This window comes from Protopterus annectens, chromosome 5.part0 (genome assembly GCF_019279795.1).
Source record: "Protopterus annectens isolate FY-2018-M chromosome 5.part0, PAN1.0, whole genome shotgun sequence".
NCBI classification, from domain to species: Eukaryota; Metazoa; Chordata; order Ceratodontiformes; family Protopteridae; genus Protopterus; species Protopterus annectens.
The window spans coordinates 1,891,783,302-1,891,810,798 of NC_056735.1; the positions used below are offsets into that span (position 1 = coordinate 1,891,783,302).

Consider the following 27,497-nt stretch of genomic DNA (forward strand, 5'->3'; position numbering starts at 1 on the left):
CTTCCCGTACCGGTCCATGGTCCTAGACTCCTTGTTAGGAGGAGGGACGGAAGAAGTCTGCTACTCCCTGAGTGGCCGCCGCCACATCCACAGGGACTCCTTTGGACAAAAACTCCTTACCCAGGGAAGCAGAAAGAAATTTATTGGGTCTCCTGGGTACGGGTTCCACAGATTCAGGTTCTCCCACACCCTCCGACAAATTAAATCCAGGAGCTCGAAGGATGGGGACATCCAGGAGGCAGAGGGCTGAGCACCAAAGGCCTTCAGGAAGACCGACTCCTCCTCGGAGGGGGCTTTGGATGGCCAGTCACCTCTTTGTTTCAATATCTCCAGGATGTCGGAGAAAGAAACATCAGAGGATGAACTTGGGGGACCCCTCCGATTCCTCGAGGTCAGTATCTGAGGTGAGAGACTCATCCTGGGAGTCTATGTGCTTCCTCTTGCACGTTTTCTTTCTAGGGGGCTCCTCAGGCAAGAACTCTGAAGGGCCCTCAAACATGGGGACCACTCGTGGGGGTATCCCTAGGCATTGGGGCTCCGCTGTCTACAGATAGGTGGTGATCAGAGGCTCTCACCGGAGTGGTAGGGGACAGAATGACTGACCCGCATGATGTAGCTGACGATCTGGCCAGCGCAGTCCGCATGGCCTCAAAGACAGCCACCCCCCCCCCCCCCCGAGTCCAAGGACCGGCCAGCCTCGGAGACCATGACAGGAGTCAGGGTTCCCCGAGCAGAGGCACCAAGCGGGAGACTAGGAACCAAAATGTGTCCCGAGGTGTCCCCCTCGGGCCCGACTGAAGAATCCCGAGTCCTGAACCCCTGTGGACAGTGCCGACCGGGTCGGAGCAGACGTCGGTACCGATAGGCCCAGAGGGGCCATCGGAAACGACCTAGGAACATCACATGGAGCGGAACATTCTGGCTCCAAAGACAGAGATGCGCTCGGTGAAATGATTGAAGAAGGTATCGGGACAGGCTCCGGAGCCGAAAACAATTTTGCCAAAACCGGTGACTGGAGGAGCCTCTGCACCACCCTATCGACATCCACATCTGAAAAAAAAAAAAAAGAGTCCTGGAGGATTTGGAGGAAGGGAGGGAGATAGAGATCTCCTCTCAGGTGACACTGGTCTAATACTGGGCGATCGGCTCAGAAAAGGTTCCAATATAATTGGAGCCGACGCCGGTTCCATCAACACAGACACTTCCTGCGGCCCCGAGGACAGTGGAGCCGAGGAGGTCGAAGCAAGTTTTGTGACTTTCTCCGGTGGCTCCGAGGAAACTGAAGGAGATGGAGATCTCTTTTTTTGTCTTTGAGGATTTTGATTTAGAACTGGGAGCAGAATCCATGGCCTCTTCAAATGAGGGTTTCAAGAGTCCCTTTAGAATTAGTTTATTCTTTCTTTCTTGGAGCACCCTGGGACTAAAAGCATGGGGGAAGCTGCAGGACTCATGCAGATGGATTGCTCCCAGGCAATAAACGCAAACAGAATGTCCATCGGGGATAGACATCTTGCAACCACACAGAGCACTTTTTAAAACCCGAAGGTTTGTGCGACTTGGAATCTTCAGACATATTTTAAACAAGTAATCACAAATACCACAACAATGAACAAGTCACTGTCTGACAGGAAAAACGACACAGACACACAAAACACCACTAAGTGCGGGAACAAGTTTTTACACAACGCAGCACACACAATCCTCAGAAGGGACACACACTGAGACTAGGGCTAAAAACCTCTAATTAAAATGCTTTTTTGACCACGTACATAGAGGGAAACTGACACTAAAAACCTCTAACTCAAACGGTTTTAGAAGCGAAACCACGCAGGACAAGAGGGGAGGACTAGGTCCTCTAACTGAAATGGGCCTAGCCTGATAGAACAGCTAGTGGGATACCACAATCACACTACAGAAATACCAACACAACACCAATTAGAAATAGCTTTTTGTTTGTAACAAGTTCTCAGAACAACAAGAAAAAAGGGTACTTAACCATAGCCAAGAGCGAGACCACGTCTGAGCTACACAAGCGGCAAACGAGATCTGGGAATATGGAGCAGTGCAGCATGGGATACCTGCTTAGCCCAGCCAATAGAAGACTTTGAGCTAGAAAAGTTTGGCCGAGTCAGAGCAGATATTCGGCTCCGAACCCACGGGTAAGAATGTGGGCGAGATTGGACTACATAGAATACATACATAAGTGAATACAATGATGTTATCAGTGTGTGTGTGTGTGTGTGTGTGTGTGTGTGTGTGTGTGTGCTTATGTCTTAAGTGATAATTTAATAAAGGTGTTTAAAAAGATGGCTAGAGAATATTTATCAAGTAATGCCTCATGAAAATGTTCTGAGAAACTAAAAGCAGTGGCTACAAAAGATATCTGTAGAGGCATTACAGGGGTAAATTGGTTGTGGCACTAGCCATAGGTCTACCAGAATGTGTACTGGGAATTACAGAAAGAGAATATTTGTATACTTATTGTGACAGAAGCCATTTGTGTAGAATCATTTGGTTTTGTACACACAAAAAATGAATATGCATGTAAACATCCATACAGAGATAAATTTACAATTACTACAGTACAAAGGGGAAATAAATAAATGGTAACTTAACTGACCCGTTCAAATACAAATCTGTTGTATATTTGGACATAAAATACAAATTTAAAAGAACCTGTAACTTGGATACTAGGTTATCTGAAGCAATGACTTGCTTTCCAAGACAATAACTTCATACACACAGACTCTACAAGCTACTCAAGCATGAAATAAATGCCCCTTGGAGGAGCAGGGTCTCCAATCAGGAACCTGAGATGGAAAGTACATTGTAAAATTGCTTTACAAACCTTGACAGGAACAAGGGAAAAAATCTAGTCAACTTGAAAAGTTAGACGTTGCTATAAAATGTACCTTGGAAGAGTAACCGAATCAGTAAAAAAATTCCGAAACAGGTAAGAAAAGGCCTGGGGGATAAGAACTTTAGAGGTCTCTACACAGAGAAGCAGGTCCATTCGGCCTAGTAAGTTTTCTGAGTAAAAGGCCTCTGAAAGGAAGAACAAATGAACTCTCTCCGATAAAGACATGTCATCATGAGAGACACTGCAGGTCTGTGTGAGGTTTGTCTGCAGGAAAAACATGGATGGGCTTCTGTAAAAAAGAGGGAACAGAGCTTAGCTGCATCAGATTACAAATATTACAATGACCTCATCCTCAAGGAGTTTAGTTTCCTGGACGAATTTCTTCAAAGCAATGAAGAAAAGCATAAAAAGAAAGTGTGTATTCCCTGATAGGTTACAGCATCACTGGCCTGCCACCCCCCCGTCCCCCCAAAGGGGTATATGAGAAAAAAAAAAAAGGAGCAAAGAAGGTGAAATTTAGAGAAGCCAAAGGCAAAAGAAAATCAGTTTGCTGCTCAGAGATTATTCAAACAAAGTTGCTCCTGACAGCCTCTCCTAAAAATACAAACTGCAAATTTGATTGCCCATTGCCAAATGTTACTCACCTTTCAGCAAATAGGATGGAATGCAGTCCTCTTTGCTCGATATACCAGACTACAGCCATTTCATAGGTTCATACTAGGCTATCTGCCCTAGGGCATTTATAAGTCTAGCCAGAGTGTGTTTGGCTTTCGCAACCCATTTTAAATTAGGTTCAAGTCTCTCGAGCACGTAGCTCGATGGGATTTGGATTTTCTGACGTGCAGCATGTCCATTAATTCCAGGTTGGACATGGCTTTATATGTCAGGCACAGATCGCCTCTGAGCAGGCGGTATGCCACTGAGTAGAGCTGGCGTTTCTTTAACCGGGCAGCATATGGCATCTGTTTGAGCCCTTTGATCCTCTTGGTGAGGTACTTTTGGGGTCTTTCCAGTTGCTGCAGGTGTCTGGTAAGGTACATCCCAAAAGGGGCACTGTACTCAATTATGGGCATGATGAGGGATGAGTAAAGAGGTACGATGACCTCCCCTGATCTAGATGTGAATCCCTTCATGATTAGTTGGGCTATATAAAATGTTTTTCTAACCACTTTGGCCACCTGGTTGTCAAATGAGAGATTGCTATCAACGTGGGTCCCCAGGTCCCCAATTACTTCTTCTGTACTTAATGGATTACCACCTATGTGGTAATTTGTGGGCACTTTGTTTTTGCCAAAGGGGATGACTATACACTTTTTGGCGTTTAGCTTGAGGCCATGGCTCTGGCACCAGTTGTCTGTTTCTATGAGGCCCTTTTGGAGGATGCTTGTGTCGGCTGGAGAGTCGATTATGGTGCCCAGTTTGCAGTCATCTAAGAACTTGGTCAGCCACAGTCCTTCCTTGTTGGCCTGTACCTCTGAGAAATATATACCGAACAAGAGAGGTCCCAGGACTGAGCCTTGTGGGATGCCACTTGTAACTGGTTTGGAGTCTGACATGGCTCCAGCAATTCTAACCATGTGGGTTCTGTCCTTGAGCCAGTTTGCAACCCATCTAGTGACATAGGGGTTTATATTTAAGCTGGTGAGCTTATCTATAATGCCCGAGTGGGGTATTATATCGAAGGCTTTTGCGAGGTCCAGGTAGGCTGTGTGGACCACCTTCCCCTCGTCAATGGCCTTGGTGACTGTTTCAAAGAAATCAACCAGGTTTAAGAGGCAGGATCTGCCTTAAAGCCGAACTGGGTAGGATCCAGTGTCTGTAGGTCCCCAATATCTTATGAGGTCCATGATGATCCTTTCCATAGCTTTGCAGACCAAGCTAGTCAGGCTTATGGGGCGATAGTTTCCAGGATCCGTTGAGGCACCACCTTTGTGGAGAGGGACCACTGTTGCTGCACGCCACTCTTTGGGTACATATCCTGTAGTAAGGCTGAGATTGAACAGTAGTTTTATGTTTGGGTTTAGCTCTTCTTGGAGTTCATGTAGAACGCAGCCCGGGACACCGTCTGGTCCCATTGATGCTGTGTTTTTTTGCTTTGGAGAGGGCAATTCTTATCTGAGATGTCAGGGGGGCAGCACTCTGCTGGGATAGATATTTGCCCTTTTGGTGGGGGGGGGGGAGAAGTTTGCTCTGAACCTGTCAGCTAGGATGTTGGCAAGGTCTGTGGGTTCGGTGTATTTGTCATTTTGGACCAATTCTGAGCATATCTGGGAATTCCCACCCAGGTTCCTAACATAACTAAAGAAAGCCTTGTGATTATCCTTAGTGTCCTGTGCAATTTTTCTCTCGAAGCTGGCCTTAATGATTTTATGAGTGCCCCTAGTTTTTTGCTAATACTGATCAGAGATGCCTTCCCTTTTTGGGATTTATCATGTAGTAGCTTCCTCCTTCTATTGTATAGTTTGTTTATGGCTGGGGTCCACCAGACAAGACGTCTGCCTCTGGAGGATTGGGTCTTGGTTTTATTTGGGATGGCACGATCCATGCATTCCTGAAGGTGTTCATAGAATGTGTTTATAAAGGATTCTGCGGTCTGGGCCGTATTTTCCACAGGCCCGGGGGCTTTGAAGGATTCCACCTCCGTTTTGAGGAGTGTGAAATTTGCTTTAGAGAAGTTTTTCACTATGGTTTTCAGGGCAGGGGGTGGAATCGGGATGTGATTATCCAGCGAGATTAGTTTATGGTCTGATCTTACCAATGAGGGATACACTTCTGGTTTGGAGCATAGAGTTCCCATGTTGGTGATCATCAGGTCCAGTATGTTTTCCCCTCTTGTGGGAGTGGTAACAAGTTGTTCCATAGCATTTGAGTTTATAAATTCTAGGAACCTTTGGGCTAGGGTGTTGGAGCTAGAGTAATGCTCCCAGTCTATGTTTGGGTAGTTGAAGTCGCCCAATATAATGGTGTTTGGAGAGACCTTCATATTTTCCAGTGTTCTCAGGAAGGCCGAGTGGGGTTCCTGGGTTTGGGAGGGTGGTCTGTAGCAGGCTATAAACTGGAAGGCAGTTTTACCCACTGTTAGTTGCACATGGATAGTCTCTGATGCTTCGTGCTGTGCCACCAACCTGGAGGTGTGGGTATCTTTGACGAATATTGATACTCCCCCTCCTTTTGTGGTTCGGTCCAAGTTTTGGGGCCGAAAAGCATGGTATGAGGTATAACCTGGTAGTGCTGGGGTGCTCTCGGGAGCCTTGAACCAGGTTTCTGTTACTGCACAGATATCGATGTTCTCCATGCCAGAACTCTTCGATGACATCTGACTATACCCACGTTGCCTGACTACAGAGAAGTCCCTGGCAGAGAGGAAAATCTGCCTTCATTTACAAAACATTGACATGCAGGTGAAGAGACTGAGGCATTTAGATATCCACTTAAATTGTCTGCCCACTGCAAAATATCCCTCTCCTTGCTATACAGCAAAGGCACCAGTGGTCAGAGTCAGGAGCTGAAATGAGCACCCTCATTAAAGGATGGTTTGCTGCAACCACCAATGCAAGTGATCAACAGGCTTTTGATATCCAAAACGGATGACAGTATTGAGATGTTGCAAAAACTGCACTATAACTTCCCACTACAGAACCCTCATGTGGAATCTGGCACAAGACCATAAAAATGGAAGCTGCCAGGATATCTAATGCTTCAAGAAGGGAGTCTGCTTGAAACAATTGAGCCGTGATCAGAACTAACTACTTGATAAAGGGAAAGATCCTGCCCTAGGGTAGAAAGTCTTATACTGCAATGTTCAAAGTGCATCCCATGAATCTTTAAGAGTAAGCTGACAGCAACTCAGACTTAGCTTGGCTGTCTGATGCTCTAAAGCAAAGACAGCTTGAGCACAGATATGTCACCATGAACTCAGTCATCCAGGTAAGGGAAAGTCTTGGTACTCTGCAGTCTGAGTCACTGGCAGCCTGGGGGGGTCGAGGTGAGATCAAATGGAAGAGTCATGAACTACATCAACCACACAAGCAGAGAAATAACCTTATGCAGGTGTCTTGCAGATTCAAGCAGCATATCAGGTCTCCTGATGAGAGAGCGAGAAGGATGAACTGTACCACAAACATTCAAAAAGTGCCTTTGGGATGAAGACATTTAGATTACGGAGATACAACTGCTCTTCCCACAATATCCATCATCATCTCCCTCCTCCATTTTCCAGTTTCTGACCAATGAAGGGTGATACGCAAACTTCCTCTACCTAAACAGGGGGACAGAAGTCAGATTACGAAGACTGAATTCACTAAGCAAGTCTATCATTATGGTATTTATACAACTTTCCTAGGAGATTCCGTCACTGAACACAGACAAGACAGTCTCTCCAGCTGATTCTAGCTGGTAAGCATGGGAAATCCCAAGTGGAACCACTCACAAAAGAACCTCTTGACAGAAACAGTGCCGTCACCAAACAAGGCAAGCTTAAACTGTCACAGTAGGTGTTCAATTCGGCTTCTTGTTTCAGCCATAAAACAGGGTACGACTCATAGCGGACATGGTCATATATATGGTGCACTCAATATCAGAGGTCTTGTGGTGAAGAGTGCACAGGTGACCAGGATAATCCATCTGGTATGGATCCAATCACAGCCCTTGCAATCAAAGGCCAGTCCCTTCTTAAGACAATGGAAATCAGTCATTCCTTCCATACTCTAAAAGGAAGCCAAAGCTGCCATGGCTTCCATAAATCAGGGCAAGCATCCCAAAATGACTGAAAAAGCTTTGCACATACTTTTTCATAACCTTACAGGGGGTTTTCATAATCATTTTGCTCACCAAGGGATCCCTTGAACTGCAGTTTGCAGTGTCATTCATCCCAACAGAAATATGCCCTGGAAAAGTCTTTAACTACCAATTCTTCACCAAGACAAAACATTTTAAAATGACTAATAACCACCAGCTACAGAACAGATGCAGCAACAAGGTCAAGAGCCTTAAAATGAATGAATAAATGGGCCAAATTAAAGATGAGAAATAAATAAGCTGCTGCAAGTCACTTCTCTTGTCCTCTGTAAATGGGCAAGGAACCCGAAGCTTCTCTAAGAAGCACTGCTCTACTATTTATTATTATTTATTTATTATTGGCTTAATAAGCAAAATGGGAAGGGATATAGGAGATGGCTAAGAAATGCTCCAACTAAAACTATCTTGGGCTGTCTTCAAGAACTGCGAGTAACAGCCTTAAGCTCCTGAAGCATCTCACCTTCATGGACTGCATAAAACAGGATGGCCTCAAGAAACAGACCCACAAAAACCTCTGGATCTTTGAACTCCACCTGTCTGTAGAGTGTTGGCTGCACCAAAAGTGGGAAAAAGGGGCTTAGCTCCTCTTAAGGAGGACCTGGATCACACATTATACCCCTTTTCCAAGAGAAGCCTAATATTTACCTATCAACAAAACCATCAATTCCTGGTTATGCCAGAAACAGTCAAAGACAGGTACACAAAACAGTATCAGGAGGAAAGAAGAGAAGCTGGCAGCATCCCCAACTCATCCGTCATCCAAACACAAGATATGGAACAAAACAGAACACAATCCACAAGAACAGAAAGCTACAGTATCAAGGCACGTTTCCCTGTACTCCATACTTGCACAAAGCAGGCCAGCTAAGTCACCCAGACATATTTAAACTGCATCTGGAATCAGAGGCGGGCTCCAACGGGTCATGTTCTCTGTCCCTCCCAAATAATTTTGCAAAAGCTTACCAGATTACCTTCCTGGTGTGTGGGGGGGGGGGGGATAACTGACCAATCTTCATCCTGATCCACTACAAGAAAAATATCATTAAGTTTAAGATTTCCACTGCCTGATATTCTGCTGAATTTTCAGCATTTGAGGATATACACAACTGTCAATAAAATAAAAGATTCTGGCAGGAAAACTCCCAGATTTGTTATTTATTTACACCTTGTTGACCAGGTTAGTCTCACTAGGCCAATGACATCCTTTTTGAGGATACTAGAGGTTGTAATCACATACTGACACTGGTAAATTTGGCTAGGGATCTGGGGAACTTTCCCTACTGTGGGATCTTGTACAGCCATCTGGGCTACCAACAGCTCGTGGAGATGGGTCCTAGCTTCAACATATCATCTAACGATGGTACACTCCCCCCTTATGCTGCACTGCAGTATCAGTTTGTCTCTTTCGGCTTTTCCCGGTTAGGGGTCGCCACAGCGGAACTCCGGTCCGCTAATGATTGGCAGTAGAGTTTTACGTGCTGGCTTGCCGGGCCTAACGCACAGCCTTCAATGAAGGAAGGCCCGTTCACGCATGTCGCCACACAGAAGACGCTCTAATGGAGAATCGAACAGGCAAAGTCCAACTTTGAGGCGACAACGCTACCGCAGTACCACCACTGCAGTCTGCACGCACTGCAGTATCAGTATTAGAAAACAAACAAAATAACCTGATTTGGGAATACAACCTGGCCTTCTGCATTAAAGGCGAGTGCCCTACCCATCGAGCCAGTGAGGTTTGCCTCAAAAGGACGTAAAACCAAAATACTCACGGGATGCAAGAGCAGCACACAACTCCCTCAAAGACCAGATGACCAACGGTATATATGACAAGTGCTGTGTCTGTGAAACAACAAAACAACACCACCACCACCACCACCGGCTCCTCCAAACTCAGCCCAGCCAGAAATAAAAGTCGTGCACAGGGTCCAACATATTACCAAACAGAAGCACAGCTATCATAGGAGCTACAGGATATAATGTTGGGCACGATGCCAGGATAAGCAAGCCTGCCCCAGGTGTACTAATGCTGAACCACATGAGGACAAAGAAGTACTAGCTAGAGTCTGATGCCAGGAAGCTAGACCAACACCAGTAAAACAGATCTTGGCATCTCAGAGGAAGAACAGCACAAATACTGATATTCTGACACCTGCATAGCAGAACACAAGGACAGTGGTATTCTGGCCAAAAAAAAAAAGAAAGTGAAGCAAGTGTAGTGGATCTACCTGTATGTCCCTCAAGGAACTGATGGACAGAACTGAAGCAGCTTGCTATAGAGGTCTTGAAATGTAAAGAAAGAACAGCCCAGGTCTGGGGGGGGGGGGGTAACATGGATCCATAACATGAGAGAAAAGGCAGGCAACATAGGAGATGCACAAGGAAACTCGACACCATCACATTAGGGAAGAAGCAGTGCCATAATTCTTTTATCAGAGAGCTTTTGACACCTTTTCTTGTCAAAGGACTATCCGAGGTTGGGATAACGGATGAAGAGCTGCACATGTGGCTAACATGTCAATCTGAATGCAACTGAAACCGTAACTATGCAAGCCATATACATGGCAAGAAGAAAAGCTCTAGAATCAGACAATCTCAAATGCAAAGAGATGAAGGTCAAGCAGATGCAAACCCAAAGAACAGAGCACCCTGCCCCTAAATAAAGGCCTGTACATTTTAAAATTTACAACAAGGGAAGAAATGGGATCACCACATACTCTCAACCTCTGAACGGTGGAGGAGGGACAAAAGTGAAAAACAAAGGAGGGAGACATTAGGAAGGGGAAGACCCTGTACAGCTTGGGAAATTATATCCACGGAGGTAACTGAGTGGCACACCGAATCCTATTGGTTAATAAAGACAATGGCCTTACTAGACATATTATATGACCTATGGATACAAAATCCTTTATCCACCAATCTTGGAAGATTTCAGACAAGTCTTGATGAGAGGACAGAACTGGTAACAGATGGCCCCCAGAGTTAGGCAGTCGGATAAGGTCCAATTACTACTGTGAGCCATCGAAGAGTTGGTCACAACTTCCTGCTGACTGCCAAGATCCCATACTTATGGGTCCATGATTTTTACACTAAACTGGAGGGGAAATGTCCACTTTAGGCACCCTCATGCTGCTACAGATCGCAAACCCACATCTGGTACAGACACCACTGTTTACTAGGAAAGGTATGGTATGCCATGTAATGTGAAATTTCACACCCCCAGCACTGAGGGTCAGGTTATCCTCCTTCATATTTTTAAAATGCTAGGACATTTCAGATCTGAACAGAAGGAATCTCTTGAAAGGGTATTGGGGAAAGTCACACTATGCCCTTGATAAACTAGATTAATCTGCAAATAGGAGTGCCAATGTGAGGAGATGCCAGATCCTGCTGCTTTGGATGCATTTTTATAATGACAAAGGTTGCCAGGTCCAAAATCTTGCTCCTTAAATGGCTCTCCAGCAACTCCTCTGCCACATGCTGCATTTCTTCTACCATGCCTCTCTGGAAATATATTGTGGGTTAAAACAGTTCGGTATCCTCAGAGGACTTCAAGGACAACATCTGCTTTCCAAATTTGGACTCTGGCAAGTGGAAGCCCTATGGACAGCCACTGCAGAAAAGTAGCATCCAGTTTGGAGTGAATATCGGACACAACTGCACACAATTTCAGAGCAGAAAGCCTGATCTGCCTTCTTAGGTACACAAGTTAATGTAGCTGCATTTCCCATACTATCCTCTGGGGGACCCACCCAGGAGGTTTGGGGGAGAACCTTCTATCCGAGAGATGGCATGACATCAGAGAACCCCCCCCACCCTTCTACTGCATCATTTGTAAGTATTCCCAATTTTTGGGCTTCCTGGGGGAAAGCTCCCTTATCAAGTTTCAAATAACATTTAGTATCTTTAGCCTTGGGCAGAGACTTTCTGGGTCTTTTTCCCCCCAGTGATTCAGTGTCAGAGGATTCTAAAAGTCCTCACTACAGCTTGAGAATGGACAGCTTAAGAGGGGTCCTAGGTTTAGGCAAGGGTGGACATTAAAAAGCCTGCCACTGTGATGTAGTTAACAAGGATGCCTCACTAAGGGTCTGGTCGGCTGAAAAGAAAAACAAACAGCAGGGAGACTTACATTTTGGAAATGGGGTACATGAGGCCCCAACAGCCTAGTGCCAGAAAACCCAATGCTTGCCCTGATGCAAAAGGACCAAATGCCAAGATACATGCAGCCACACAAAATTAGTGCCAGTACAGCTGATACCACATAATACAACATTTATACAAATGCCAGTGGAAGAGACGCACCTAGAGCTAGAACAGCTGCTAAAGCCACCAGCAGCAGGGTCACCAACATTAGGGATGAAAAAGCATATAATCCCTGATAAGTGCCTTGGCACACTGAATCAGAGGAAAGAGATGTGGTTTTGCACCCTCTGACCTTAAAGCATCTCAAGAGCTCCAGCAAACTTACTACAAACAATTGCCAGAAAAAATGGAGACAATCTAAAGAAACAAAACTTTTCAGAACAGTTGAAGCCTAAGCAGCCGAGAAAGGATTTGAAGTGTAGTAGTCAACAATAACTTAAAGGTCTTCGCTGAATCTTTTGTAGAACCAGAAGATTCCTTTTATCACTACAACTAACTTTGTACAAGACTTTTTTTTTTTTTCTGTATGTCAAGAACAAAGAAAAAAAAAAAAAAAAAAAAGAGCAGCAGAATCCATGGAAACCAGAAGTGACCATTCCAAAAAAAAAGGTCCAGTAAATATTTAATGCTGTGCAGTCCCCCTAGGCAACAAACACATAGGGCCAGATTCCAAAGACTTGTTCTCTGTGTAAGTGACTTGAATCCAGTGTAAGCCTGCCCCGATTCCAAGAGACTTGCTTTTGGTGTGAACAGACTTATTCAACAAACCCCAGGCTTTCACTCGAGTAAGTCTCTTATCACCAACAGCAAGTCCCATACAAGTCCAGAAGATTACTGAAGATGGACCTATTCTCATCACATCAAAAGGTTATACAAAATCAGTTATTTTATAACTGTGATCCCACACAAAGTTTTAAAAAATCAGCAGTGTACAGTTAAGAGCCAAAGCTTCAACATCTGTTTAAACACAACTCCATATGTACTCACTCATCCAAGGCAGGCAAAAAACAGTTAACATTTTGCATCTCTCAGTAGGTTCTCTCGAACTACTCTCCACTGCTTTGTACATCTGACAAAGCAGAAGCAGTGCATGGTCTTCGTGTGGCAGTTTTAATGGTAAAGGTGTATCCTTCCCCACCTCCATCCTCCACAGTAGCCAATGTATGGAACAGACTACCAAATTACATTAAAGCAAGTACTTGTTTAGACATTTTTAAGAACAGCCTGCATACTTATTATGGGAACAAGTGTTTTGGTAAATTGGAAAGCTACAAGGGAATACCAGTGCCTAATCAGCCTGCAGAGAAGCAGTTAATTTGAAACGGCCAGAGCACCCTGAGGACAGCAGCACCTCCTAACAGACTTTTAAAGTATAAATTAAAAGTTAAACCTTGTTAAATTGAAGTACAGCTAGGATTAATCTGTGTAGCGACCATTTAAACATTAAGCTAGCTGCAGTGAGCACGGTATCATTAATGGCCAACCCTGGACCGTCTCCCGACCTACTTTTAAGTTCTTCTCTTCAAACCAGACTCCATATTTTTTCACAGATACCACAGAGTATACCTACTGGAGCTACCCACCCTCTGCTGCTAATCTCCCCTCATTCTATGTTATGCCCCCATAGAAAGGATGATAAAGTAAAATTATTGCAGTGAATGCAGCTACATACCCTGGACACCTGAAAATACCTTTTTAAATTGACCAAGATTTACAGACAAGATAATCTAACTTACAGATTGGTTCTAGGGCTTATACTCTGTTTCCTGGTCTAGGCCCGCTCCGTTCCCCCTCGCTTCGCTCTCCACCCACCCCCATATAATTTCCTTTATACCCAACCACAAATCTCCACCCACTCACACCCCGCCTACCTACTTCTCAACTCCACTAACTATTCTCTCCCCTACCAAAGCACACACCTACTATCACCTTCCACCTCTACTCTTCATATAACTATCTACTAAACCCTTATTTAAAATTTCCATCTTACTACAAATTAGCTACTCTCATTCCAACCCTAATCTCAAATACTTCTATCCCATTTAACTTCTCCGCACACTCCATCCCAAAACTGTTTTACATCTTACTTCACTATGCATATGTCACTGCTCTCTATACTCCTGCAGTTTCAACTAATCATTACATATTCGCATATCACCCTATACACCATTACCTTCCTTACATATTCGCATATCACCCTATACACCATTACCTTCCTTACATAAACATCCTACAGTACATGAAATCATTTATGTGTTAACAGTATCCATCTCTCCTTCTATCCTACCCTCTTAACACCCAGCTTCCTAAAATAACAATACCTCCTTCCTATTCTTCATCATCAAAAAACAAGACTAAGTATATTAGATACTTCCCATCAACATCTAGAACTAAACTCTACCTCACCACACTACTCATGTCTGGTAACATGCATCCCAATCCAGGTCGTAATTCTAGCCCCATTCTAAACCCCTCTCCCACCTCAGCCTACTTACCCTCACCACCACAAAACACATTTCCTTTTATTCTATCAATACCCGAAGCATCCTCAACAAAGTCTCCCAGTTTCATGCATGGATAGCAAATCACACCCCACGTGTTATTGCAATTACAGAAACCTGGCTAAAACCTCACAACCTTGACAAACATTCTCCCCCCTGGTTATAACATAATTTGCCTTGACCATAATAAGAGGGGCTGTGGAATTGCTGCAATATTATTTTAACCATCTTACTATTCATCATACACAGTCTATTCCATCTTTCTCTCCAGCTGAAATGTTGACAGTCAACCTTAAACTCAATAACTATACCACTATTACTATAGTAGCCATCTACATTCCTCCAGGTGATAACATTCCCCTGTTGGAAAACTCTCTCTCCCTGGAACTTCACTAATGAAACAATCCTCCTTGGTAACACAAATATAAATTGGAAAAACATCAATAACCCTGGATCCTCACACCAAAAAACATATATGGATTTACACAGCTAATTACCAAACCAACATATTCAAATACTCCACTCCACAAGTACCCTCTTAGATTAGATACTTGTTACAACCCCCTCTAAATATCACAATCCAGAAATTCTTCCTCACTCCCCGAGTGACCACTCACCCATAAAAGTGCTAAGTATACAAACCATCTCTCTAAACCTCAGATATATCACCAGACATAATCTCTCTAAATTCAACCCGGAAACAATTTAACACCCTCATCTCAAGGGTATGCTGGGACTTTCTCACTCAGCTCCCCTTAGATGAAGCAGTCATAGCCTTCAACTCTACTTTTCTTTATATCAACTCATTAGCCCCAATCCGTAAAATTAGGACAAAAAAATCAACAATATTTCCTTGGCTAACAAAATCCACCACACAAATTCTCATGAGGTCTACAGATAGGTCCTGGAAAAAAAAAGCTACAAACTAAAGATCTAGCTGACCTACAAAAATATAAGAAATCTGGTAAAAAAGTTCATCAATAGAGAGAAAAATAAGAATTCTACAACAACCCTCCAACAACACAAAGTCTGACCCAAAAAAGACTGGCATGCAATAAACCAAATACTTCCATCGAGGTAACCCCACCTCACCCAACCCTTGTCCTGACAAGTCACCAGTAGAGGCTGCCAACACCTTCAATACTTACTTCGTTGAATCTATATCCAAACTATTCAACCCCAACAGCTCCAATACAAGTACTCCCAAAAGGGCCCATTTCCTCTTCCACTACTACCTCTCTCAATACTTTCTCCCTCAAGCCTGTGTCCACTACATATATCAAAACCCTGCTCTCTAAGCTGAAACCTTGCTCAGTATCTGCTGACAATATCCCATCATACTTTCTCCAGATAGCTGCACACTCACTTACCTTGCCCATCTCTATCATTATAAATCTCTCTCTGAATCAAAAGTACCATCTATCTGGAAACAGTTTTATACCCCACCTATGCATAAAGGAGGCAACTCCTCTGAAATCTCTAATTTCAGACCCATTGCCATCCTCTCCCCTCTGTCAAAAGTATTAGAAAAATGCAAGCCATGCAGCCTCTCTCTCTCAGGAAAACCTACTTTCTCTCTCAGGAAAACCTACTTACTCCTACACAACATAGTTTTCGGCCAAAACATAGCACCTACACTGCTCTCCTGTCTTTTCGGCCAAAACACAGCACCTACACTGCTCTCCTGTCTTTTCTCAATACTATTTTCCCTGGCTAGAAATGACTATAAAACATATCTCCTCTCTGTTCCTGGATCTCTCAAAGGCCTTTGATACGGTTTCTCACTCTCTACTACTAAAACTGTCTAACCAATTTCTACCCAGATACAGTAGCATAGTCCGCAAGCTATCTTACCGACAGACTTCAGTCAGTGACATGGGACACTGTTCTACTGCTAAGCCTTTAAACGCAGACCAGCACATAGCCAAATTTCCTGGGGGTTGGTGATTCTACAGTGAGGCATACCAGATGTCCCCCTCACCACATTAGGTAAGGAGAGAGTTGCAACTAGCCGCCTTTCCAGGGCTAGGATCCGTCAAATCACATAGGCAATTAGGTCACTGAACCATAGGTACAACTGTCACAGTCCATGTGGGCGTTAATAACCTGAGACATAAGGCCATGGAAAGAACCATCATGGACAAGATAAATGAAGACACAGGTAACCTGCAAAATGCTGGACTCATCACAGTTCGGCTTTGTTAAAAAAGGCCATGCCTATTAACTCTGGTGGACTTTTCTGAGAGGATCACCAAGGCAAGACTGTGCACACAGCTTACCTCAACCTGGCCACGGCTTTTGATACAATACCCCACTCGGGTGTTATAGACAAGCTCACTAAATTTAGGTATAAATCCTTTTATCAGCCTCTGGATAGCCAACTGACTCACTGAAAGGACCCAGGAGGTCAAAACAGCTGAGGCCAGTCACTCAGTCTCCCACGGCTCGGCACTGGGCCCACATCTTTTTGGCATCTACTTATCTGAAATGGAAGCAAACGCTGAAGGTTTAGCAGATGACTGCAATCTGGAGGTTATCATCAACTCCCCTGCAGACACAAGCGTTCAAGGTCTGTCTCTGACTAACAAATGGTGCCAAAGCCATGGTCTTAAACTCAATGTTAATAAATGCATAATTGTAACGTTTGGGAAATCAACCATGTTGATAATACATCCCTAAGGCTCGACCTAGGGATCTAGGTACGCACTTGGAAAGCAGCCTTACCTTCGAACACCACGTGGCCGCAGTGGTGAGGAAGTATTTTTGTGTTGAGCAACTTGTAAGTAAAGGCATGGTATCTAGGTCCAAAAAGAGGTCATTACCCCACTGTATGCCACCCTTATCACACCACAGAGTACAATGCTCCCTTTGGTATGTATCTGACCAGGCATATGCAGCAACTAAAGCAACCTCAAAGGTTCCTTAAAAAAGAATACAAAGCATAACAAACCTGTCTTATGAAGACTGCCTTAAAGTCTTTTCCCACTACTCAGTGTCCTATAGATTGCTGAGGGGTGATCTACGTCTGGCTTACATGGCATCTGCAAACCACATACATACTACCGAATTAAGACATTAGAGTACCAGAAATACAAGGTCTGGGGAACTGAATTTTGTCTGCGACTTGAACATGCTGGAGAGACAGATGTGTCCCAGACTGCCCCTCTTATTGAACAAGCTTCCCATCCATGTGAAGCAGAGTTCATCTATTACCCAGTTTAAGCACAACCTATACAAGTGGATGGGGAATAGGAAATTTACACCAGGCCTGGCACCCATGACCCTTATGGATAGAGGCAGCTTATAAATACCTAGCCCTCAATTTCCCGTTTGGATGCACATCATTATTCTTTCAGGAAAACTTGGCTAGGCTTAGAAAGGTCACCTGGGTCGTTGGCCTTGTAAGTGTCTATGAATCTACAGACACAAAGTAGCAAGCTATCTGGCTCCAGTACTACCAGTTACAGGGAGAAAATGTGTAGGCACACACTGTTTAAACAAGTTTGAATGCAATAAAACGTTAAGCATTGCCACACAGCTCACAGAAGTGAAGTGTCTGTCTAATGAACAGCTTCAAAAGCTGTCAGACAATTCAGTCACTTTTTAGGTATGTATAAGGAAGCAAAGCCTATTACAGCTTTCAAAACTGTAAAATACACTTTGGAAAGCTTGACCTCTCTTATGCTTTAGCACAAGTGCAGTGATAAAAGGAATTTAACAGCTTTTGTTAAGCAGCTTTAAGTCAGGAAGATGGTTAAAGTTTGCCCTTTTCCTCAAATCTGCAATGCAAATCACAGCACTCCACATGCTCGAAAGATACACACTGCAATAAAGATACACACTGCAATAAATATCATGCTACAGTCCATCAGATGTATGTAAGTTTCTCCTCTTTTCCATTGGTTACTATACTATATGCTATTTACTATGCTTTGATTCCCCTCCCCATCCCATGTACAAGATGTCCCATACAAATCAATTTTCCACTAAGAAACACTATCCATCCCAAAGATTCACACGAAAAGGAATCACTAAGCACTAGTCCAAAATGCACTCCCACCCCACCCACATGGATCATATATCCTTACAAATTAAATCAGCAGCAGCCACTTCAGTGTTTTTTTTTTTTTTTTTTTTTTTTTTTTTTAACCCTCCATTTGTATGGACGCTTCTAACATAGTTATGTTGCTTTTTGGTCAATTGATCTGCATCATCCCATTGTCTTGTCAAACTGGAGGAAAAACAATCTGATATTTTCTTACTATGTCAACTTTGCAAATGTTTCATCTAGTAACGGAGTCTTCGACAATGTGCCAGTTTCTCAAGTTTTCGGTGATATTTAACAGCTGCCAAGTACTGTTTGGGCATTGTAACTCAGGCTGTGATTGAAAGGTCCATGGAAAAGACTAAACTAATCACCAGTTAACAATAAAAAAAAAAAAAGTTTTACAAGGGTGCACTGCAGTGCATAGTATGGTTCCATTAGTCTGCAGCATCTCACCCACTGCTACTAGACTAATAGATGGGCAATTTATCTAAACTTACAAACATCCAAGTGGAATATTAACAGTGCTGCTATCCTACAATTCGAACAGAGTCTGGACAGGTTAACAAGACTCTTGAAACTGGTTAAAGTATAAATACTCTACACACAAAAGTCTGCGAATGCACATATGCATACATGTGCTTGAAACTATACAACCTTTAGTTTCCCAAACGCAGAATCTAATCTTGACTGCCTACAGCATATACTACACTTAACCCTCGTCTATGCAATGAGATACCACATTGTTTTCTTCAAACATGCAAAAACTTCAAAGTTAAAATTGGTGGTGTTGTAGGACAGTACCTCCCTCGGATGCGCAGTAGCAAGTCTCGCTAAACCTCATCCACCACTCAACACCTGATGATGTGTTCAAATACTGAATGAATAATCATGGGAATGACTTTAGGCACATACCTCTCAAGTGTACAGATTTTTGCAGAACGTCTAGATGTTTGCCTCACATTTTTGGTCCATTTTTCATAAAATTGTGGTTTTCTGGCAAATCACTAAAGATTTAAGTTAGAAAATATTTGAGTTTCAAACGTCATACCCTTCAGAAAATCCATGCTAGTGCAAAACCTGTTATTCTATCAACTTTAAGTTTGTAAGAGCAATATTTAAAAATTGTCCTCATTTTTGGGCGTTTGTCCAGATTTCTTGCTCTTGATATGCTTCAGCGGTCTGATGAATATTCATCGGGTATTCCGGACGTTAGGTCGAGGAGGGAACCCTGGGTATAGAAAACTTATTGTTGTGGGTGTGTGCTCACATCTCATCATCACTTGTCATGAAATTTAATTATCTTCTTTAAATGTTGTTGTACTTCTTCACACAAAATTACTTCATTTATGCTATTTAATGCCACTGTCTTTTGTATTTATGCGGTACTGGATAAGAAACTGTTGTTCAGCCATCAGAAGAGGAGCAGCGTCATTTTAAGCATATACAAATTGTAAAATAAAAAAAATTACTTTATAGCATACTCCAAAAGAAGCAGTGCTTCCTCAGAATTCAGGAGCATGACAATTTCTATGAATGTTGTTGATTTAAAACAATTTTAATACATGATGTGTCAGCTTTTTTTTTTGGAACACCTTGTTCGGAAGGATAATGTGCTTAAGCACACCCAAGGTTGATGGGAGTGGGGTTTTCTCTGTGGTGTGTGTGTGTGTGTGGTGTAGGTTGAAGGGTAGCTAGTGCTATCATTTGTCCTTTCCCTCATTGTTCAGAACAGCCACTGTTTGGGTAGTTCTGTTCCACAAAACGTGTAAAAAGGCAAATGTCCTGAGATTTCAGGACAAAAGAATATTTCCCCAGAGTTTCTTCTAACAACTGCATAAAATAAATATTTTGCAATTGAATCACATTATTATTATTATTATTATTATTATATGAAACAGGAAACCACTCATTCTAACTCTTCTACTTTTGTAAAAATGTGAATTCCAGTCTTTTTTACCGGTTGTGGGTATAGTACGTCCTACAAAAGCTTATGTTTGCATAAAAATGTTCTACTTTTGAGCATTTGAAAAGGTGGCAAACTTAAGACAGCCAGGCATATGTACATTTTCTAAGCATCTTTGGTACTTTTCCGTTAAAGCCCTACCACTTCTTGCTGCTGTGAAGTGAAGCCGTACCTCGCGCTGCTACATTTCCAAGGATTCATACACTGTTGAATAATTGAATAGAAATTGAATGTTGGTAAATGTAAGCATTTTGGTAAGGTCTAGTCTGTCATATATGTCAGCCACTTAATGTATTAAAGCCCTACCACTTCACTCTGCTGCGATACATTATCTACACAATGCTTAATATTTATTTTGCTGGTATCAACACCTACAAGTTCGTGCTGCCGGTATTTCATTTATTATGTCACTAATACATCTGTAACACTGTCATATAAGTTTCTGTTGTCCTGTTAGGTGTACAGTAAGGCATTGTCATACCACAAATAGCTGAATCCACCGTACACTCCTACCACTTGCAGACCAGCTACGTTCATTTTGGGGTTTTTTTCGTGTACAGGTTATTTCCCAGCTATTTCGCCTTAGAAGGGGCTCTGACCTCCGATCTCATCTTACTAGTTTGCAGACAGCAGGGCCCATTGATTGGTTAAAGTACACATACAAAAATAGTCAACACTGAACCTGCTGGCCAATGAGCATGGTAGACATGTTGGGCAACAGCTACGCCACCAATAAAATGCAGCCTATTACTTCACCCTCGCATGAAGTAGCTAATTCAAGTCTGTGCAGCGTGATGAACTGGTACGGGTTTAACGGAAAAGTACCGCATCTTTTTTTATAAGCATGACTTGCGGGGAATAGATATTGGTTACAAGAGTTTAAGGTACAGGGGTGATTTCCATACATGTCAACCAACCAATGTATGCATGACATCACTGTCAAATCTGCATGGCAGTCAGTCATCATGCACATGACATTACAGCCATTTGGCAGGTCAATCACACAAGCCACACCCACTTCTGCTCAGTCCAACCCAGGGGCTACAACAATAGTGTTAAAATCACTGTGAATTATATAAGCACTGCACATTTTTTTAAATTGCAAAACATAACGACTTCATGCAAGACATTTCAAAAATCATTAAAACAGAACTGATATGTCAAGTATCTAAAAGTGCAGTCAAGCAGCTCAAAAAGGTCATTAAAAGCAAATACATCTCAGACATTCATAAAAAATGCATCAATGAGGAAAGATGGGCAGATGGCTATATAAATTAGGGATGCTAAAATGAGCACAAACAACACTATGTTCATTATGTCATGACAACTATGTCATGTGAAGTACTACAAACAAAATCACAGTACAAGTCATAGAAAGCAGGTCAAAAAGTTTCAATTGCAGGTTATCACAAGCAGAGTACTTCCTTCTGTACTACAATTTATTCATATATTACATACAAAAGGTTTAGGGGGGGGGTCACACCTACAATCTCACAGTAATAAATACTCCACTCATTTAACCTTTAAGTTGCACCCCTCACTTCCAAAAATGGGCTTTCAGTTCAGATTACAGCTAATAGAAACTTGACGGGTTGATCTAAATGAGAAAATTCAGCACCAGATTGTCAGACAATATATTTACTAAAAGTATACTCTACTGCAAATATATATACGCTTTACAACAATGACGGTTACTGCAATACTACTACAAATATATATGCTTTACAACAATGATGGTTACTGCAATACTTCTCATACCTTCTAGTATCAACACTCTTTATAAGCCAGTCATTTCTTGAAAAAAAGATTGTGCAATGGAACATCAGAGCAATGTACTGACTATATAAAATCATATAGCTATCCAACCTTACAAGCAACAAATGTTGCTACAACCTACATCCTTCTTAATATCCGTTTAAATACAAGTACAAAAAGTGGAAGAGTAAAAGCACATTCCATTTCTTACACAAACAGCACAAAAGAAAATAAAAAAAAGGTGTGCAACTGAGGCAATATACTTTTTTAAAACACAGACTAAATTTTAAAAAAGTTAGAACCATAGTACCCACTGCAGTTTACCAGAATCGGTGAACTCCACACAAGACAACTCAACATTTCAAAAAGAAAAGAACAAAATTTCATCATTTCAATCAAATAATCTTACCTGTCTTCTTCACCATCCACATTTCCAGATGGAGGCAATGTCTTGACAGGCAAAAGGGTAGATGAAACTTCTTGAGTACTGCTACTTGCTTCCTGTCCAACACCACTGGGAAGTCCTTCAACAAATGGGATCTGAGCTGCACCAATGATTTGACTACTCACACTGTGCCTGGCATCTCCCCCCTGGCTTAACACAGGTTGAGCAGAGACTGAAGTTGGATATGGAGAACTCTGTGATGCCATTTGCTGTGGTAGAGAAATGTTTGTAGTTGGAATCATACTTGGTTGTCCAACACTCTGCATCAAACTACTATCCTGGACAACAGAAACTGGCACAGTACTCTGAGATGGAACCACCGATGACGTGGCAGCAGACAAACTAGGAGGCACACTCGAAGTTAGATGGACAACACTTGCACCAGGTGGTACAGGACTTAATGGTTTCTGTTGGTTCATCCCCTGAAAAAGCACCGCAGAGTCAACCATTTGTGTTTGTGGGGGCAATGTTGAAGTCTGTGGTGGCAAGACTGATGCTGGAGTGAGGACAGAGGTTCCATGAGGAATCCCTTGTTGAATAATCCCAGGCTGTGAAGGCTGCATAATAGGAGGCGCTACAGAAGTCAATGAAACATTTGGCTGCAGAACCGTAGAAGTGGGCTGGTTCACAGATGGCTGTGGCACAACAGCAGGCAAGCTTCCTGTCTGACTCACTGTTCTAATCTGGCTACCACCACTGCCAGCTACAGAACCTTGAGCATGCAAAGCAGGCTGGGGTGTAGCCAGTTGTGCAGCACCCTGAGCATGCATTACAGGCTGAGATGTAGCCAGAGGTGCAACACCTTGGGTATGCACACTAGGCTGAGGAGTAGCCAATGGTGCAGAACCTTGGGTATGCATACTGGGTTGAGGTGTAGCCAGTACAGTTTGTGCTCCAAGGGGCTGTATCTGGCCCTGTACACTTAAATGCTGGGCAGCAGATGATACGACTGTTCTACCACTTGGACCAGAAACTTGCATTACTTGCTGATGTACATAGTCTTGCATACTGTTAGGAACAACACTTTGGCTTAGTGGTGCCCCGTGCCCAGGTGCCATATGAGGTACACTTCCCTGAAGCTGCTGTGATGTATACGGGAGCTGTTGCTGAGACACAGAGGGCATTGCTTGAACAGGTTGAGTTTGCTGGGAGTACGATAGCTGTTGTGCTGCTGGAATGGCTGTAGGTAAAATAGGTTGCTGGGGAATTAATGATGAAGGTAACGCCACATTTGCAGTATTCATAGCTGCCTGCTGTCCAGAAGGCAAAGTGGTTGGTTTCTGTTGTGCACTAGCCATTTCTTGAGAATGCAACTGCATTTGCGCAAGTTGTGACTGGGAAACACTCTGTGTTATACTAGGCACTTGCATACCTGAACAGCCACTGAAATCCTGCTGTTGAGTCCCCATAACTTGAATCTGCTGCTGTAAAACACTGTGTGCTCCCATTTCACCACTACCAACACTTTCTGTGTAATGGCTAAGTGTACTCACTGTGCTGCTGACAGAACTCCCACTGGTACTCTCCCTTTCAGAGGTTGCATCAACTGGAATCGGTCGTATACTGTCTGCAACTCTGGTGACACTTAATCCTTCAGAAGCAGTGGTTGTGCTCTCTTTATCATAGAATTCAGAGCAAGTCCATCTACCCTTTTTATAAGGCTCAGAAAGGGAATCCAGTTTCACCACTCTAAACCTAGATCCAACCGCAGTAGGTTGCTGCACTGTAGGTGCTCTTGAATCTGCTGCTGCACTTGCATTAGTAACTATGTTAGAGGGGCCACTAATTGTTCCACACACAGTATTTACATTAACAGTAGCAGGGATGCTGACAGTTGTGCTAATGCATGCAAGGCTACTACTTCTTAGATTACCACCTACACCACTCACACCTGTGATGTTTGAATCACTCGTGGCAATGTTGCCCATATTCACACTATCACCAGAAACAGCATTCCCACCTGCATTAGTACCTGCTACTCCTATAGTGGCAAAATTTGAAGTCACAGAAGCTGGTGCGATGGATGAAACCATATTAGGCAATGAAACATCAGTACTGTCACCACTTTCTGTTGGTATATGGAAAAGCCCACCAGCAACAGAGCCAACTAATTTTGGAGGTCCAACTATAACTCCTGAATGAATTGGGTGCTGAAGTGCAGGATGATGGTGATGCAAATGATGGTGGGGATGGTGGTGGTGGTGATGTTGAGCACTTCCATTAATCATAACATTCTGGGGAGGAAGATGGTGCTGAGGCTGATTTGGAGAAATAGCCCCGGGGGTCTCCGCCTCTTGGAAGTTATTTAGAGTTTCCTCAGATGAACTCCTTTCCGGTTCTCCTAAATCGGTAGTCCTGGACAAAGAAACATCCAATATCTCAGAAGAAGACAGGTCTTCTGTGTGTGACTCGTCCAAGTCGTCGTAACTTTCCGTGTCTTCTGCTATACTGTTATTTGAACTCATACTTGCAGAAATCTGAGCCGGAATGACACTAGTGATTTGGAAACCACTTTTCTTTTTCTGAGCTCCAGACTGCTGCAGGGACTGAATGTTTAAACTCTGAGGCGGAGGGGGATGCAATATTCCTGGAGAAGATGTTGCTACAGGAGGGGGCTGTATTATTAACGGTGGTGCATAATCCTCAGCTAAAATACTACTAACAACGGTACCAGCTGCGCTAGTAACAGGAGTAGTGATACTACCCCTTTTAGGAAACATTGCCGGGTGCGCCATCTTCCTAACAGTTGCATCTGCAGAATCTGGCTGAAGCATTTTCTCTAAGTTAATTATTGTTTCCAGAAGTAATTTTACAGGAAAGACCGAAAACCTGTATGTGGGTTTGCAAAAACAGAGGCTCTCGATGCACGCCACTTTAACAGGTTAAAAATAGCGGATCAATTCGGAATATAATTGTTTCAGTGTTTTCAACATCCATCAAATACTTGGTAATTTAGCGGTCACACAATCGGTCTTTGAAAAGGCCGGTCAATTAAAATATTGAAACTTGTCTGCAGCAGCTAAGGCACATATACACTTTTAACAGCTCCTGGTACTGAAAGACATAACCATTAATATACACAGAGAACAGCAACAGAAGACCTCCATTACTGACAACCATTCAGCTGCATCATTTAAAAAATCTTTTACTCTAGGAATACTGTATATTACTATATCACCAGTCCCAACAACTAGTATTCTTACACCACAAGACTAGATAACCCCAATCGCCAACTATCCTTATAGCTTGTCGTTTCCCTTCTGTTGCTCTTGGTCTACATATACCCCTCACGGCCAACCTCTCAAATTTGGATGACTGAGGAGGTTAATAAGATGGCGATGGCGCAGGCGCACTCAAACGCAGACCTGCCAGACATAAAGCCAGTCTGCAAACGGCTGCTGGACAAGGTGGTGGAAGAAGTTCGGTTGCAAATGACAGCAAAGAAATGTCTCTGTCGATTCCGTACGAAAATGCACGAGTATACATTGACTCCGTTGGCCTGCCTTAAATGTAACGAAAGTTGTCGAAAACGTTTTGGGCGGGAACATGACAATTGCGGAAACAAACGAGTCTTCTACAAGGTGAACACTTCTTAGGATTGGATTTGGCTGATATGAGAGGTTTTCTCATTTGGTGCTGAATGCAGGCAGTCACAACAGAAAAAAAACGGCATGACTTGGCACGTTCTGTTTGCTGCCTGTGTGGAGTGCTGGGCAATGGCAGTTTCGTTTTTTTTTAATTGCGTCTTTTAAGCAGATTTGGTGCTCGCTTAGACAGTCGTTCGTTTAAAAAAATTAAATCTGTCTTCAGTGCTCTTAGTGTTTTACAGCATACCTCTCAACTGTCCCTGATTTTCATGGACGTCTCTGACTGTGACTCAGGTTTAATCTCTGTCCTTCTTATCCTACCTAAAACAACTGACATTTGGAGAAAGGATAGGGAATTAAACTAAATAAATAATAATAGACGGCTTTTATTTAGAAAATGTGCATTAATTCATATTGTAATGCTATCAATGTTTCAAGTTAAGAGTACTAATATTTAAAGTGTCCCTGACCATAGCTGTCAACCAATCAGGGAACCTAGAAAAAATCAGGGACATTTTTAAAATATTAATACTTTTTAGCTTGAGACATTGTCAGAATAAAGAATGTTAATTAATTTATATTTTGTAAAATAAATTTATAATTCTTAATTATTGCCATCATTTATTGAGTATAATGCACCACATTTCCTCCAAAAGTCAGAAGCCGTGGTTGTGCAGCGGTACGTTGTCACCTCACAGCAAGAGGTTCTCCTGTTCGATTATTGGCTGGAGCACCTTCTGTGTGGAGTCTGCATGTCCTCCCCATGGTCAAGTGGTGTTCGAAAGACATGCGTGAATGGGCGTGCCTTCATTGAAGGTTGGGTGTCGGGCTAGCACCGTAAAAATCAACTGCCAATCATTAGCAGTGTGGCGACCCCTAACCGGGAAAAGCCAAAAGAAGAACATCAACAAACATTTCCTCCAAAAGTCACCGGTTTTAGGAGGGATAGAGCTAAAATTTGAGTCAAAATCAGGGACAGTTGGTATGTTGACTGTCCCTGATTGTTTCTGGATCAGACCTCTCAATTGTCCCTATCTTGGAGGAATGTCACTATTTCCAGGCTTGATTTATCTCTGTATAGGATGTCCCTATTTCTGGTGGTATGTTCCTACTTTTGGGCATGATTTACCCCTTCACTCAATTTTGAATCACCCCTCATCACATGTGATTTTTGAAGCTGTCTAGTACAAAGAAAATCATACTATATGACTAGCATAATAGTGGTACCAATAATTTAAAGAAAGAGGGTGCACATTTTACATCCCCCGTTTTTTTGGAAACAAAAGTAAATAAATCTTGTGTGGTAAAATTCTGCAATAAAATTCATTAACGACTACAGATCTGACATTGTCTCTTTCACAATATGCTTATAGTTTTCTATCATTTTTTGTCTTGCTCTGT

The 27,497-nt window shown here is 42.8% G+C and overlaps 1 protein-coding gene across 1 annotated transcript in view; it reads right to left on the minus strand.

Moving 5' to 3' along the window:
- TSC22D1 (TSC22 domain family member 1) overlaps positions 1-26,023 on the minus strand; it is a 620,086-nt gene extending 594,063 nt beyond the window's left edge. Inside the window, exon 1 of the mRNA XM_044071709.1 lies at positions 22,474-26,023. Coding sequence (XP_043927644.1) covers positions 22,474-25,283 — 2,810 coding nt within the window. The 5' untranslated portion in view covers positions 25,284-26,023. The remainder of the gene's footprint in view (positions 1-22,473) is intronic.
- Positions 26,024-27,497: the final 1,474 nt, after the last annotated feature.